At 43.8% G+C, this 16,491-nt stretch overlaps 1 protein-coding gene across 2 annotated transcripts; it reads left to right on the forward strand.

Moving 5' to 3' along the window:
* The first annotated feature begins 361 nt into the window (after positions 1-361).
* bms1 (BMS1 ribosome biogenesis factor) lies at positions 362-15,590 on the forward strand. 2 transcript variants are annotated; one of them, XM_030774883.1, is made up of 23 exons: positions 362-469; positions 1,177-1,374; positions 2,842-3,032; positions 3,329-3,408; positions 3,498-3,686; positions 4,007-4,149; positions 4,330-4,451; positions 4,530-4,723; positions 5,344-5,483; positions 8,235-8,959; positions 9,327-9,428; positions 9,822-9,979; positions 10,200-10,281; positions 10,363-10,445; positions 10,529-10,717; positions 10,949-11,137; positions 11,438-11,618; positions 11,712-11,770; positions 11,996-12,118; positions 12,265-12,412; positions 13,256-13,431; positions 13,881-14,042; positions 14,782-15,590. In XM_030774883.1, the coding sequence occupies exons 2-23, from the start codon at positions 1,196-1,198 to the stop codon at positions 15,007-15,009; spliced, it is 3,843 nt and encodes a 1,280-aa protein (XP_030630743.1). In that variant the 5' UTR covers positions 362-469; positions 1,177-1,195; the 3' UTR covers positions 15,010-15,590. The 2 variants fall into 2 exon arrangements, with proteins under 2 accessions (XP_030630743.1, XP_030630744.1); XM_030774884.1 differs by lacking the exon at positions 362-469 and having other exon boundaries at positions 1,193-1,374; positions 8,235-8,857; positions 9,330-9,428.
* The last annotated feature ends 901 nt before the right edge of the window (positions 15,591-16,491 follow it).

Below are 16,491 nucleotides of genomic sequence, written 5' to 3' on the forward strand. Positions count from 1 at the left end.
GCGCCACATCAGTTGTTTCACGTTGTAAATGAAATTACTGATTGTATAGTTACCAAATAAATTGTTTAATACGTTATTTGTCTCAGAGTCTTAGCCATATTATATGTCCCATTTTATTCTGTCTGACAGTGGCCACAAAAGACAGAACCGTGACATGAACTTCATGATAAATCAAAGCTGTACATTACATTTCACATTACAACTCTCACCACCTCTTTTAACGAGGCATCAACATTCGGTTCTCAATGCTATCGGAACCTGCTGACAAGCGGAACTGTAGCGCTCTAGCCGATGTTTACATCGGTACGAGTAGTTGAGGCTACGGTTTCCGGAAGTTCTATCCACACGTGAAAAACACATCAGTGAAACACGTTATAGTGATGTGACATGGTAACAAACTTTTGCAATACAAAACTAAGTGACCTGTTCCTAAATCATCAGTAGACAGTATTGGCGAAACCCTTTAAAGGTAAGGCTTTCATTTATATGTATGCGGGGTTAAACTTTGCGCTTTTGAGGACCGTTGTGCCTGGGGTTTATGCCAAACGAACCTTCATGTAAAGCTTATTAGTGTTTTCATGATAGTTCAAATGGAAGTTCACAAAACGGAGAAGGACCAGGAGAGGTAACATCTTTATGTGCACAAGAGTAATTTCTTAACACTGCCCTGTCGCGGGTGCGAGTGATCAATGGTTTTGGGCCGTTTCGTCGGTCTGAGAATAGCCTCACGAGGTTGCGTCTTTATAGTGGATTGTGACTCCACGATGGGTTATTTCTGCTTGCACGTGAGTACAGTCCATTTTAGACAAAGATGTTTGTAGCACATCCCTCCCAACCACTCTGATATTCCACAGAAACTATGTTTGTGTGCCCAGCAATGAGGAAGCACCGCATATATGCTATCATAATAGTGTTTGATGTATTTGCTGACATGTTCTCAGAGTTGGGTCTGGCCCGTGTCCCCTGTAGCTGTGCTTAACCACTTGGAATAAAATGTTTCATAAGGATACAGTACGTTACAGCCTGTTTATGTAATGTTATGTTTAATGCTGCCTTGTCTTATTCATTACTGTGAGTGAATAATGATGCATCACAGCTTTGAGATTGGAGGAATGTGTTGTGGAGCTGACGCGTTTGGTTTGAGATGGAGAAACCTGAGCGCTGTTCCCTCTGCAGGGTCGTGAGGTGAGAGAGGATGGAGAAGACGAAGGAGCAGAAGAGGCATCAGCACAAACACAGCGGCCCGAAGGCGGAGAGGAAGAAGAGTCGTAAGAATCGAGAGCAGGGCGTGGAGCAGGAGCAGGATGGACGAAAGAGAAACCCGCGGGCTTTCGCGGTCCAGTCTGCCGTGCGCATGGCCAGAACCTTCCACAGGTCAGCCAGCACACTACACGTCCACAGTACTGCGTCTGTGTGTGGCCCGTCTGTGTGTGGCCTGTCTGTGTCTCACACAGTCATCTTTGGCTTCACGTCGATTATACAGAAATGAAGAGACGATGACGTTTCTGTCTTGTTTTTAAGTTTTAGTCTCTAATTTAGTATCGATATGTTACACTCTCTTTTCAGTTGTTTTTCTACAGACTAAATGTAATGACCAAAACTCAAATCCAGTATCAGACGCTGTTTCAGTTGTTACGCACTTGGGGTTAGGGTTAGGGTTAGGGTTACATGTCTTTCTGATAGATGCTGTATTCGGCTGTGAGTCATACCTGTGTTCAGTGATGGTGGGAGAGAGGTGAGCAGGCAGACAGGCAGGCAAAGGGGTAGTTGGGCATGCAGACAGGTAAGCAGACAGGTGTGCAGACAGGTGAGCAGGCAGGCAGACAGGCAAAGGGATAGGTAGGCATGCAGGCAGGTGTGCAGGCAGGTGTGCAGACAGGTGTGCAGGCAGGTGTGCAGACAGGTGTGCAGGCAGGTGTGCAGGCAGGTGATATACAGTGGTTAATTCAAAATTGCTTGAAGGGCTGAGTGTTCAAAGTAACCAAAAAAAAGGGGGGTTTCTAAAGTTTCCAAAATTATGGCGTTTTTAAAATGGCAAACTGGACTGAGTTTGTAGAAGTGGTGGAGAGTGTATAAGCAAAGAAGCGTTAAGCATCAAGCGTTAAGTGTGAGGCGTAGAAGCGGTAAAACACTGTTTGTTCACCAGCATCTTTTTGTGTCTAAACTGTGAGGCTCTACCTGGGCACATGGAAGACGCCATCTTAACTGAGGTATCTTGTGGTAAATGTCAAAATAAAAGTCACAAACAAAAGACCAGTGAATCTAAATCAAAATATAAGTGTCTCTCCAGGAAAATAAATTTGAGCTCAAATTTGGCTCCTACACTAAAGTTTAGGTGTCTCACCTTTACCACCTCAACACTGCATGTCTCACCTTTACCACCTTAACCTTGCATGTCTCACCTTTACCACCTCAACACTGCATGTCTCACCTATACCACCTCAACACTGCATGTCTCACCTCTACCACCTCAACATTGCATGTCTCACCTTCACCACCTCAACACTGCATGTCTCACCTCTACCACCTCAACACTGCATGTCTCACCTTTACTACCTCAACACTGCATGTCTCACCTTTATAACCTCAACACTGTATGTCTCACCTCTACCACCTCAACATTGCATGTCTCACCTTTACCACCTTAACACTGTATGTTTCACCTCTACCACCTCAACACCGTTGACAAACATTTGATAGCAGAGCGTTGTTTGCTGTGGTTAACACATATTGAAAATGACATGTGAAGTCACTTTGTGCTCTCTGTAGATGAACAGGTTTCTATGTCAGCAACTATGTGATATCTCAGATTCCTCCGTCTTTTTACGCTCAATCTCTCAGGACTCAGGATCTGAAGACCAAGAAACATCACATTCCTTTAGTGGACCGCACCCCCCTGGAGCCCCCGCCGGTCGTGGTGGTTGTAGTCGGACCTCCGAAAGTGGGAAAGAGCACCCTGATCCGCTGCCTGATCAAAAACTACACGCGACAGAAACTGGCCGACATCTGTGGGCCCATTACCATTGTCTCCGGTGGGAACTTTATTCAAACGTTACCCTGTTTCTCAGACAAACAGTGGGTTTATTACACAAACGTTACCCTGTTTCTCAGACAAACAGTGGGTTTATTACACAAACGTTACCCTGTTTCTCAGACAAACAGTGGGTTTATTACACAAACGTTACCCTGTAGAGCGTGAGAGACACGCGAGTGAGAGCGACTGGCCATATTTTAGTGGATGTTTGTTACTCAGATTTGTCCGTTTAGGGAACGTGAGCTGGAATGTTAACTCTGCTTTCCTCTGACCTCCTGCCGTGTTTTTGTGTAGGGAAGAAGCGTCGTCTGACCTTCATTGAGTGTGGGAATGACATTAACACCATGATTGACCTGGCCAAGGTGGCTGACCTGGTGAGTGTGCGGGGTGTGTGCTCTGCTTGTTTGGTGTGGTTTTATGTGCACTTTCTTGCAGTGTGTGAAGTGTCTGTCTGTGTGGTCAGGTGCTGATGCTGATCGATGCCAGTTTTGGTTTGGAGATGGAAACCTTTGAGTTCCTCAACATCTGTCAGGTGCACGGATTCCCCCGTATCATGGGGGTCCTGACTCACTTAGACTCTTTCAAGAATAACAAGGTACTGCGAAAGACAAAGAAACGCCTCAAACATCGCTTCTGGACCGAAGTCTACCAGGTACAGCCCAAAACCCCCGTATAAAACCAGCCTGCTAAAGTCTACCAGGTACAGCCCAAAACCCCCGTATAAAACCAGCCTGCTAAAGTCTACCAGGTACAGCCCAAAACCCCCCTATAAAACCAGCCTGCTAAAGTCTACCAGGTACAGCCCCAAACCCCCGTATAAAACCAGCCTGCTAATGTCTACCAGGTACAGCCCAAAACCCCCGTATAAAACCAGCCTGCTAAAGTCTACCAGGTACAGCCCAAAACCCCCCTATAAAACCAGCCTGCTAAAGTTCTTAACACACAGGGTCACAGTTTTCTCCATGTGTTTAGGGTGCTAAGCTCTTCTACCTCTCTGGAATGGTCTACGGAGAGTACCAAACGCAGGAGGTAAAGAACCTAGGGCGATTTATCTCGGTCATGAAATTCCGTCCCCTGGTGTGGCAGACGTCTCACGCTTACGTGGTGGCTGATCGGTGAGTGTGTGGCCGACACACAGTCCACACTGCGGTGTGTGTCACACTCACATATCACTTACTGGTAACCGTCTATATTCACTGGTTATAAAGGGGTGACTGAAGCTTCATGGGAAAATCTGATTCCTCGCTGTCCTTCGTCTTCCTCTTCCTCCTCCTCTTCCTCTTCCCTTCACACAGAATGGAAGATCTGACTGATCCAGAGGCAGTGAGGTTGGATCCCAAATGTGACCGAACCGTGTCCCTGTATGGCTACCTGCGTGGGACGCACTTGAAGAGCCAGGGTCAGGTGCACATCCCAGGTGAGTGAACGGAGTTCTGTTTGACGTTCGGCTGCTGACAGAGGCCGAGTGTGTGACTGGGACGTGTGTGTTCTGTAGGTGTGGGGGACTATGCTGTGGGTGACGTCAGCTTCCTGCCTGACCCCTGCCCTCTGCCAGAGGAGCTGAAGAAGAGGGCGCTGAATGAGAAGGAGAGACTGTTGTATGCTCCTATGGCGGGAGTGGGAGGTGTGGTGTATGATAAAGATGCTGTGTACATCGATATGCCAGGAGGCCAAGCCAAACAGCAGCAGGTCAGAAACCTACTCATCTCATGCTTAGTTAACACCTACCCACATGGATTCTGTCCAATCAGAAACACACTCACCTCTTCCTTAGGTTAAACGCAAAGATAAACACCCACCCACAGTGATTCTGTCCAGTCAGAAACACACTCACACACTCACACTCACCTCCTTAGTTTAAACACAAAGATTAACACCCACCCAGAGTGATTCTGTGCAGTCAGAAACACAGTGGCCAGGTCTCTGTGGTTATAGTGTGAGTGAGAGAGAGGGAGAGAGAGAGAGAGAGAGGAAGAAGTATAAATGCTGATGCAGTGTGTGTCTGTGTATGTATTTGTATGTATGTATGTGTGTGTGTGTGAGAGAGAGAGCAGTATAAAGGCTGATGCAGTCGAGTGTGTGTGTGTGTGTGTGTGTATTTGTATGTGTGTGTATTTGTATGTGTGTGTGTGTGTATTTGTATGTGTGTGTATTTGTATGTGTGTGTATGTGTGTGTGTGTGTGTGTGTGTGTGTGTGTGTGTGTGTGTATGTGTGTATGTGTGTATATGTGTGTGTGTGTGTGTGAGAGAGAGAGAGAGAGAGCAGTATAAAGGCTGATGCAGTCGAGTGTGTGTGTGTGTGTCACAGGAGGACACTGGTCCCACCACTGAGCTGGTACAGTCCCTGATTGGCACCCATGCCACCCTGGATGCCAAGATGGCAGCGAGCAAAGTGTCTCTGTTCTCAGGAGGAGCTGGGCTGGCAGCCGAGGACATTCAGGAGAACGGGTGAGACAGCATGGCCCATTACTACTGATTATTATTACTACTGATTATTATTACTACTGATTATTATTACTACTGATTATTACTACTACTGATTATTACTATTACTACTGATTATTACTATTACTACTGATTATTATTATTACTACTGATTATTATTACTACTGATTATTATTATTACTGATTATTACTATTACTACTGATTATTATTACTACTGATTATTACTATTACTACTGATTATTACTATTACTACTGATTATTATTATTACTACTGATTATTACTACTACTGATTATTATTATTACTACTGATTATTATTACTACTGATTATTATTACTACTGATTATTACTACTACTGATTATTATTACTACTGATTATTATTACTACTGATTATTATTATTACTACTGATTATTATTACTACTGATTATTATTATTACTACTGATTATTATTACTACTGATTATTATTATTACTACTGATTATTATTACTACTGATTATTATTATTACTACTGATTATTATTACTACTGATTATTATTATTACTACTGATTATTATTATTACTACTGATTATTACTACTACTGATTATTATTACTACTGATTATTATTATTACTACTGATTATTATTACTACTGATTATTATTATTACTACTGATTATTATTACTACTGATTATTATTATTACTACTGATTATTATTATTACTACTGATTATTATTACTACTGATTATTATTACTACTGATTATTATTATTACTACTGATTATTATTATTACTACTGATTATTACTACTACTGATTATTATTATTACTACTGATTATTATTATTACTGATTATTATTACTACTGATTATTATTACTACTACTGATTATTATTACTACTACTGATTATTATTACTACTGATTATTATTACTACTACTGATTATTATTACTACTACTGATTATTATTACTACTGATTATTACTACTACTGATTATTACTACTGATTATTATTACTACTACTGATTATTATTACTACTGATTATTATTATTACTACTGATTATTATTACTACTGATTATTATTATTACTACTGATTATTATTACTACTGATTATTATTATTACTACTGATTATTATTATTACTACTGATTATTATTACTACTGATTATTATTACTACTGATTATTATTATTACTACTGATTATTACTACTACTGATTATTATTATTACTACTGATTATTATTATTACTGATTATTATTACTACTGATTATTATTACTACTACTGATTATTATTACTACTACTGATTATTATTACTACTGATTATTATTACTACTACTGATTATTATTACTACTACTGATTATTATTACTACTGATTATTACTACTACTGATTATTACTACTGATTATTATTACTACTACTGATTATTATTATTACTACTGATTATTATTACTACTGATTATTACTACTACTGATTATTATTACTACTGATTATTATTATTACTGATTATTATTATTACTACTGATTATTATTACTACTGATTATTATTACTACTACTGATTATTATTACTACTGATTATTATTATTACTACTGATTATTATTATTACTGATTATTATTACTACTGATTATTATTATTACTACTGATTATTATTACTACTGATTATTATTACTACTACTGATTATTATTACTACTGATTATTATTATTACTACTGATTATTATTACTACTGATTATTATTACTACTTCTGATTACTACTACTACTGATTATTATTACTACTGATTATTATTACTACTACTGATTATTATTACTACTACTGATTATTACTACTACTGATTATTATTACTACTGATTATTATTATTACTGAGTATTATTACTGCTTATTATTATTATTATTATTACTACTGATCATTATTACTACTGATTATTATTATTACTGAGTATTATTACTACCGATTATTATTATTACTGAGTATTGTTATTACTGAGTATTATTACTACTGATAGTATTATTGTTGTTGTTGTTGTTAATAATAACAACAACAACAACAACACCAGCAATAATAATAATAATAATAATAATAATATTATTATTATTATTATTATTGATGATTATTAATACAGATGATTAGCCCTTACACTAACTGTCATTGTGCAGCCAGGATAAAGGACAGTGGTGCTTGACTGATATGTAATACAATAGTTAATACCACAGTAACTACTGCTACTCAGTGAAAACACACATCGAGGAGCATTATGCACTGATGTTCCCCCTGGTTCCTGCGTGTGTTTTGATAGTAGAAATGTGTTTATAAATGTGTTTATAAATGTATGTTCATGGGCTGAATGGCCTCGTGATTTTGGTTATGACTTGTCACAAAGCTTATGTCACCTTTATCATATCAGTGATGTGTCGTAAGAGGCAGCACACAGTAATAACATTACTATTATTGCATAACTGCTTCTCAGGAATGATGGAGCTTCATCTTGGGCCTCTGTCTGACCTGTTTTCTGAATGAGTTGTGAAAAGTGTTGGTGTTTTGTGCTGAATGAGTCGTGAACAGTGTTGGTGCTTTGTGCTGAATGAGTTGTGAACAGTGTTGGTGTTTTGTGCTGAATGAGTTGTGAACAGTGTTGGTGTTTTGTGCTGAATGAGTTGTGAACAGTGTTGGTGTGTTGTGCTGAATGAGTTGTGAAATGTGTTGGTGTGTTGTGCTGAATGAGTTGTGAAATGTGTTGGTGTTTTGTGCTGAGGTTTTGTTTGACTGCCTGCAGAGAGAGGACAACCCCAACTGAGAGTCGCGTTTGGGACCCAAACACCCAGAGAGAGAGGAGGAGAGCTGTCTTCGCTGACGAGGAGGAGCAGGAGGTGGATGACAGCGAGGAGAGTGATGAGGACGAGGAGAGTGATGAAGAGGAGGAAGAGGGAGAAGAAGAGGAGGAGGCGGAACGGAGTAACGTGAATGAAGAGAATGAGACAAAGGGAGAGACAGAGAGGAAAGCGGCGAAGGATGTTGCTCCTCCTGTGAAGAGGCAGAAGGTGGAGGAGCGGAGAGAGGAGAAGGAGGTGGTGGTGGAAATGCCGGCGTTTGCAGACAGTGAGGATGAGCTGGAAAAAAGCGACGGAGAGGAGGGGAGTGAAAGAGAGGAGCTTGAAGAAGATGGAGAAGAAGAGGATGATGAGGAGGAAGAGGAAGAAGAGGGAGGTGCAGATGCAGCGACTGAGAGAACAGGCTCTGGACCAGCAGACTCTGGGCACTGCTCCGAAGAAGACATTGATGAAGATGATGAGGACGATGAAGATGATAATGAGGATGAGGATGAAGATGAAGATGATGAGGAGGAGGAGGACGAGGAGCTTAAGGAAGATGCTGACATGGGGGAGGAAGAGGCCACCAGTTCTAAACCTCCTGCAAAGGAAAAGTCAGAATTGGAGTCCAGACTGAGAGAGGAGGAGATGGATTTGGATGGTGCGGGACAGGCAGACTGTGAGAGTGCAGGTAACACCGTCTGTCAGTCATTCATGTCTCTGTCATTTCTGTCCTGTAGTTTACAGTAGTTTCCTGTGTTTTAGGCGATGTTGAATTCACAGGAGTTAACAGCACACAGAATCAGACCTGCTGTTACCTAGGTGGCCAGTTAGCTATGGTAACAGTCCGTCAGTCAGTGAGGACAGAGAGCGGCTGTCACAGAGACTACTTATTTACAGTGATGGGGAGAAAAACAGCCAGGGAGTGACTTGTGTTTTATTGAGTCTTGGGACTTTCGGGATGGGGGAAGAGATTGTCACAGTGCCTTGGCTGTCATACTGCTTTGTTGTCGCGGTAACTTGGTTGTCATAGTGCCTTGGGTGTTTGTTTCTGTCAGGAGCACTGCGCTGGAAAGAAGGCCTTGCTGAGAAAGCAAAGGAGGTGTTCCTACGGCAACAGCGGGCCACGCCCAACCTCCGTAAGCTGGTGTATGGCAAAGGTGAGTGTGAGTTCCAGAGGACAAAGCGTGTTTCATACGTGTTCAGCGTCTGCTATGTCTGTTTGTTTCTGACCGTTTTACTCACCATTTCAAAGTGCCCTCTCATGGTGGGGAAACTGGGCGGGGCTTGGGAAGGGGCGGGGACAGTGTTTGTTACAGTGTATTAGAACTTCCTCTACTCATGATTATGTTGTTCGTGAGGGGGCATTATTTGGCAGGTGACTGACAGGTAGGTTGCCATGGCAACGCGGTAGCGATAGGTTTAGGCGCAGGTTTGTTTTTTAAAGGTGGCAGTGTCGGAATGGGAATTTCATTGGCTCAGAGTTTGCTTCCTGTGTACGGACGAGGCGTCAGAGAACCGATGAAGTTGTTTGTTTTTTTTTTTTCCCTCAGTGGCTGAGGAAGAGGAGGATGACGGTGATAGTGAGGAGGAAGAGCTGGGTGGACTGTTCCGCGTTAGCCGTCCGGAGAAGAGTAAGAAAGCTCGCGCTGACGCCATGGACTGCTCTCGGTTTCAGCCTGACACTGGTCACGACTGGGAGGATGAGGAGGTGAGGGGGGGGGGTGTATTCTCAGGTAGTGTGTCACAGTGTCGCTGTAGGAGCAGTCACCATAATCGGCACCACAAACTCTTTTTATGTGTGTGTTTGTGTACGAGGGCACGAATGTTTGTAGGTGTGTGTGTGAGTGTATGCGTGTAAGTGTTTGTGTGTATGTGTGCATGCATCGTTGTGTTTGTGTACTGATTTAATTGTAAGTGTGTGTTTTCAGATGCTGGCCTCGATTAGAGACTGCTTCGTCACGGGGAAGTGGGAGGGAGACAGAGATGCTGCTACTCTTCTGAAAGAGGATGGTGAGTCACTGTCACTACATCTGATTGGTTGTCCTCTTGGTCACTTCATGCCCTGATTGGTTGACTCTCTTGCCCTGTCAGATGAGCTCTATGGAGACTTTGAAGATTTGGAGACAGGGGAAGTCCACAGGGGGAATCCGGGGAAACAGGAGGACAATACAGAGGTGCCTGACTTCAGACCTCATCTCAGGGAGCAGTTCTTTAGTGTGTCCTCCCACCTCTAACTGTGTGTCTGTGTGGTCCGCAGGGAGGGACTGAGGAGGAGGAGGAGGAGGAAGAGGAGGAGCCCCAGGTGAAAGTTGATGATGATGAAGCTCAGAAGAAAAAGCGGTTGGAGAAAAAACGGCGATTGAAAGAACGGTTCAATGCAGAGTACGATGATGGCGATGCCACGTACTTTGATGACCTGAAAGAGGAGATGCAGAAACAGGCTGAGGTCAGAGGTCACTGGGGTCACAAGGGTCAATTACCTAAACACCTTAAGAAATCTGATATCTAAGTGATATCAAAAAAAAAGTTGTAATGTTGAACAGACCAGCACATATACACGAATGTTGTATTTACTGTTTCACAAACATGTCATTTATATGCTGTCTGTCTGTCTGTGTCTCTCTGTGTCTCTCTGTCTTTCTCTGTGTCTCTCTGTCTCTCTCTGTGTCTCTCTTAGCTGAATCGAGCGGAGTTTGAGGACTTTGATGATGAGGTTCGTGTTCAGTACGAAGGCTTTCGGCCGGGAATGTACGTCCGACTGGAGATCTCCGGCCTGCCCTGTGAGTTTGTGACGAACTTTGACCCCCACTACCCTGTCATTGTGGGCTCTCTCGGGGCCAGCGAGGGCAACGTGGGGTATCTGCAGGTCAGTGATGTGACGGGGTTTATTCATGTTTTCATCACCATGTTTGTTTATTTCATATAAGCACCTCAGATAGAGAGGTCACTCAATTAAACACGGATGTCACTCTTACCAACATTTACAGTCAAACGTTTACAGCTTACAGTCACTCTCCAAAGTTTAACACGGAAAACAGTTTAGTCTAATTCCTCTCTCTCTGTCTGTCTCTACCTCTCTCTCTCTCTCTCTCTCTCTCTCTGTCTGTCTCTACCTCTCTCTCTGTCTGTCTCTATCTCTCTCTCTGTCTCTCTGTCTCTCTCTCAGATGCGTCTAAAGAAACATCGTTGGCATGACCGTATCCTGAAGACGCGTGATCCTCTCATCCTGTCGTTGGGCTGGCGCCGTTTCCAGACCATTCCGCTGTACCACATAGAGGACCACAATGGTCGTCATCGCCTGCTCAAATACACACCAGAGCACATGCACTGTGGTGCCACCATCTGGGGTGAGAGGCAAACTGCAGGCAAACGCTGCCCCTCAGGGGAGATGACTCAGTATTAACTAACTCTGTGTGTGTGTGTGTGTTTACACTTGACAGGTCCCATCACCCCTCAGGGCACTGGCTTCCTGGCTGTTCAGTCTGTAGCGGGAACTCAGGTAAGTGTTTTAACTGACAAAGATACTGTCAGGGATGGGAGATGTGTATATGTAAAAATGTACAGTGTTTATATTTTTCATATGTACGCAGAAAATACATGTATGTGTATATATGTTATATACGATGTTAGGAGTCTGTCAGGTGAATCAAGCAGTGTTTCTTTATGCCTCTGTATCCATCTTCCTCCCTTTCTTTCTTTCTTTCTTTCTTTCTTTCTTTCTTAGCCAAACTTCCGTATTGCGGCCACTGGAGTTGTTCTGGATTTGGATAAGTCAGTGACCATAGTGAAGAAACTGAAGCTGATTGGATACCCATACAAAAGCTTTAAGAACACATGTTTTATTCAGGTGGGAAGGCCTAGACAGTCACGCAGAAAGCTGCACACAACCGTAAAACGAAAACCTCTTATTTCAGACTTTCTAAATGGGAGTTAAGGTTAAAGAAAGCACTGTCTTAATTTGTGGAGAATTTTAATGAGCCCTCTCTCCCTCAGGGTATGTTTAACACAGTGCTGGAGGTGGCCAAATTTGAGGGTGCGTCCATTCGAACTGTGAGCGGAATAAAAGGACAGATTAAGAAAGCCCTGCGTACCCCGCCCGGAGCCTTCAGGGCCACGTTCGAGGACAGACTCCTGATGAGCGGTGAGTGTGACGTCGACGCTCGGCCGCTCTGGTCCGTCGCTCTGCTTGCCTTACGCAATGTAACCACGGTAACCTTTTTCCTGAACGACCGAGACGTTAACTGCTCATTATCTGTTTCTCCTGCCATACACAAGATTTAAAAAAAGGACATCCTGTATACAGCAGGGGCCTGAGAGGGTCGGTCCAGGCTGACTGTGTTTTGGAGAGGTGCTTCACATGTTCAGATGGAGTCTTTTTTTGGTTTGCTGTGTCAGTGTCTTAAAAAAGCTGTGAGATTGCCGAGACACGTGTGTGTGTGTGTGTGTATGAATCCCAGTGTTTGACGTAAATGCGGAGCTGAGTGCGCTAATAACCCTCCAGATCAGAAGAATAATTGGTCAGAGCGGAACAGTGTCAGCACTCACAGAGCACTCAACTCACAGCATCTCAATGCCTGTTTTAGCCTCTCTTATTCACAAACCATCAAAATGTACTCATCATTCTGTGTGTGTGTGTGTGTGTGTGTGTGTGTCTCTGTGTGTGTATGTGTGGATGTCGGTGTGTGTGGGTGTTGGTGTGTGTGTGTGTGTGTGTGTGCGTGTGGATGTTGGTGTGTGTGTGTTTGCGTGTGTGTGTGTGTGTGTGTGTGTGTGCATGCGCGCATGTGTGTGTGTCGGTATGTGTGTGCATGCGCGCATGTGTGTGTGTGTCTCTGTGTGTGTATGTGTGGATGTCGGTGTGGGGGTGTGTGTGTATGTGTGTGTGTGGGGGTGTGTGTGTGTGTGTCTCTGTGTGTGTATGTGTGGATGTTGGTGTGTGGGTGTGTGTGTGTGTGTGTGGGTGTGTGTGTGTGTGTGGGTGTAGACATCGTGTTCTTGCGTTCTTGGTACCCGGTCTCTGTGCCCCAGCTCTATAACCCGGTGACGTCCTTGCTGATGCCAGTCGGGCAGAAGGACAGGTGGACAGGCATGAGGACCCTGGGACAGCTCAAACACGACCTTGGCATCCGCAACAAGCCCAACAAAGACTCGCTTTATCAGGTTCGGTTTCCCATAGACCCCCCCACACTAACACTATAGACACCCCTCCCCCCCACACTAACACTATAGACACCACACTAACACCATAGCCCCCCCCCCACACCACACTAACACTATAGACACCACACTAACACCATAGTCCCCCGCACACCACACTAACACTATAGACACCACACTAACACCATAGCCCCCCCCACACCACACTAACACTGTAGACCCCCCCCCACACTAACACTGTAGACACCACACTAACACCATAGTCCCCCCCCCCCCCCACACTAACACTATAGACACCACACTAACACTATAGACACCACACTAACACCATAGTCCCCCCCCACCACACTAACACTATAGACTCTCTGTCAGTGACCTGTCTGTTGTGTAATTGGCTGTCTGTGGTGTAATTGGCTGTCTGTGGTATACTGACCTGTCTGTTGTCTCTGCAGCCTGTCGTCAGACAGAAGAGGATCTTTAACCCGCTGCACATCCCTAAGGAACTTCAGAAAGCACTGCCGTTTAAGAGCAAACCCAAACAAACCCAGGCCAAAGTCAGAACCCCCCGGGACCTGCAGAGACCTGCTGTCATCAGAGAACCACAGGAGAGAAAGGTAGGCAGGGACTCAGTGCCTGGACACGCCCCTTTACTCTGCATGAGGCCAAATACACACACCAAAATCGCCCAGATACACACACACACACACACACACACACACACACACACATACACACACATATATATATATCTTTTTTTTTTTAAATGTTTGACACTTTCCACATATCCCATTTCTCTAATCCTCGTTGTTGGCACGGGGCGCCAGCGGATTTAACGGCTAATTTCTCGGCCGAGCCCTGCTTAATTCCCTCCACATTCCTCAGGTCTGTCCCGTGTCCAGGCCTGGGGAGGATAAAACCCATTTTTATTCCACGGCTGAGTGTCTTTTTCTGTCTGTCGTCTGTGAGACAGTGTGACAGAAGTAAAGGGAATGTTCCAGAGTTTCTCCACTGCACCACTATATTATTATACTGTTCATACACCGAACCACTGTGATAGTCAGTATGACCCTCAGTGTGATGATTCTATATGATTAACATTCAGTATGTATATTGTACGGAGCTTTTTCGGTTCTGCTCACTGTACGTTGAAGGTTTTAGTCAAGATTGTCCAGGGCCACGTGGGTACTCAGTGACCATAGATCTCAGAATTATGACTTTTTTGCTTTTGTTTCAAAATGGAATTTTGTTTGATTGTAAGCTGTAGTATTCTAGATAAACTGAAGGCTGAGTGGAGTGTCTTTTGTAAATTCTGAGTTCCTGTTGAGTGATGCATTACTTGTGTCTGTCCACCAGGTGGCAGAGCTGCTCAATGCTCTGACTAAAGTGTACCACCACAGGCAGAAGAAGGCCAGGACAGAGCAGCGAGCCAAACACAGAGAATTCCTCAGACAGAGGGACAGAGAGGAGCAGGAGAAACAGAAAAGACTGAAGGAGGAAAGGAAGAAACTGTACCGGGCTATGGGCCAGAAAGAGAAGAAGAAACTGAAAGCCAGTCTGAAAGGGGCCTCTCAGGACCACTGACAGACAGCACTCTCCCATACCTGCCCCTCATAGACTCTCCCATACCTGCCCCTCATACACTCTCCCATACCTGCCCCTCATAGACTCTCCCATACCTGCCCCTCATACACTCTCCCATACCTGCCCCTCATAGACTCTCATACCTGACCCTCATAGACGCCCATACCTGCCCCTCATAGACTCTCCCATACCTGCCCCTCACACACTCTCATACCTGCTCCTCACACACTCTCATACCTGCTCCTCACACACTCTCATACCTGCCCCTCACACACTCTCATACCTGCCCCTCAGAGACGCCCAGCCCACCAGATCCAGCTCTGCCCTGGAAACAGCAGACTTTGCTGAGATCTGCCTTTGACTCAAATCAAACAACTTTCTTTCTGCTGAGACGCAGTCAGCAGTGCTATCCTGTCTGGCTTGGGATTTCAGACTGAATTCTGCTGGTTTCACAAAGGCACTGGCCAAGAACAGTTTGACACTGATCAGCCAACACTGTCTGAGAGGATTATAGAGAAACAACCTGAGCATGACAGAACTCTTTAGTAATGTCCATGTGTGCCTGTTCAAATGTTTCTTAATATTTGTTATTTTAATAAAAACAAGCGTATGTTTCTGAAAAGTCTTTTAAACCTGGACATCATGATTTAAAACACCATTATTAATTCATTTAAATGCAGCTACTCATGTCTGATGAGCCGCTGCTAATCCCAGTAATGGAATCCCAGTAATCCCAGTAATGTGTTTCATCTTTTCATGTGTCTCATCTAAAACTGGTTGAAAAAGAAAGGCAAATTATAAGAGACTTGGTTTGATATTTTATAGAGTTTTATTATGTTGCTCCTTGAGTTTCATAAGTCAGTATCCTGAAGCCCAGAGTCATGCCTTTATGTGTCAGTATTTTTAATGGCAGAGTAATTAATGGTTGTAATTAACTGCTGGGGAATCAGGGGTCTCCTTGGTGAAGGAGGACGTTCAGGGTGCGATGGAGAATGTTCTGGAAACCCTGGTAACCCTGGTAACCCTGGGCCCAATCTGTCTCTGCTGAGTTATGCCAGTGGGAGCTGATCCCAGAACAGCCAAGAAGAAGCCAAACCTGCTTTTGTCCTTCAGTGCGTCTGTGTTCATTTTCACAAAGCAGAGCAGGTTGATCATCAGGGTTTGGGTCACTGTGGAGTGCCTTTAATGGGAGAAAATGTCAGTTTTCTTTAAGGTAAAAGGCTTTTTAATCCTGTCTGGACAGGTTTGTGATGCTGTATTGTATGATTGTTACAGGTCTACTGAGTGTATTACACCTGGCAAAGTGCTTGGTTTTACTTTGGGCTAGTTTGTGTTCAGCCTGTGATTGGGTATATAACTTATAGGTCCAGGGTAATAGCTTTGTGACTGAGATCTGAACATTAGTTTCTACCTCGCGTATAGTCTCCATATCGATAGGCTTCTATTGGTCTGTTCCCCTCATCCATCTTCACCACAGCACAG

The sequence above is a fragment of the Chanos chanos genome, chromosome 5 (genome assembly GCF_902362185.1).
Source record: "Chanos chanos chromosome 5, fChaCha1.1, whole genome shotgun sequence".
In the NCBI taxonomy this organism is placed as follows: domain Eukaryota; kingdom Metazoa; phylum Chordata; class Actinopteri; order Gonorynchiformes; family Chanidae; genus Chanos; species Chanos chanos.

Bases quoted from the DNA above. Each gene is read 5' to 3' on its own strand.
- bms1 (XM_030774883.1), top strand. From the start codon at position 1,196: ATGGAGAAGACGAAGGAGCAGAAGAGGCATCAGCACAAACACAGCGGC. The intron at 3,687-4,006 runs GTACAGCCCAAA...CCATGTGTTTAG, and splicing joins TCTGGACCGAAGTCTACCAG to GGTGCTAAGCTCTTCTACCT. The intron at 11,771-11,995 runs GTAAGTGTTTTA...TTTCTTTCTTAG, and splicing joins AGTCTGTAGCGGGAACTCAG to CCAAACTTCCGTATTGCGGC.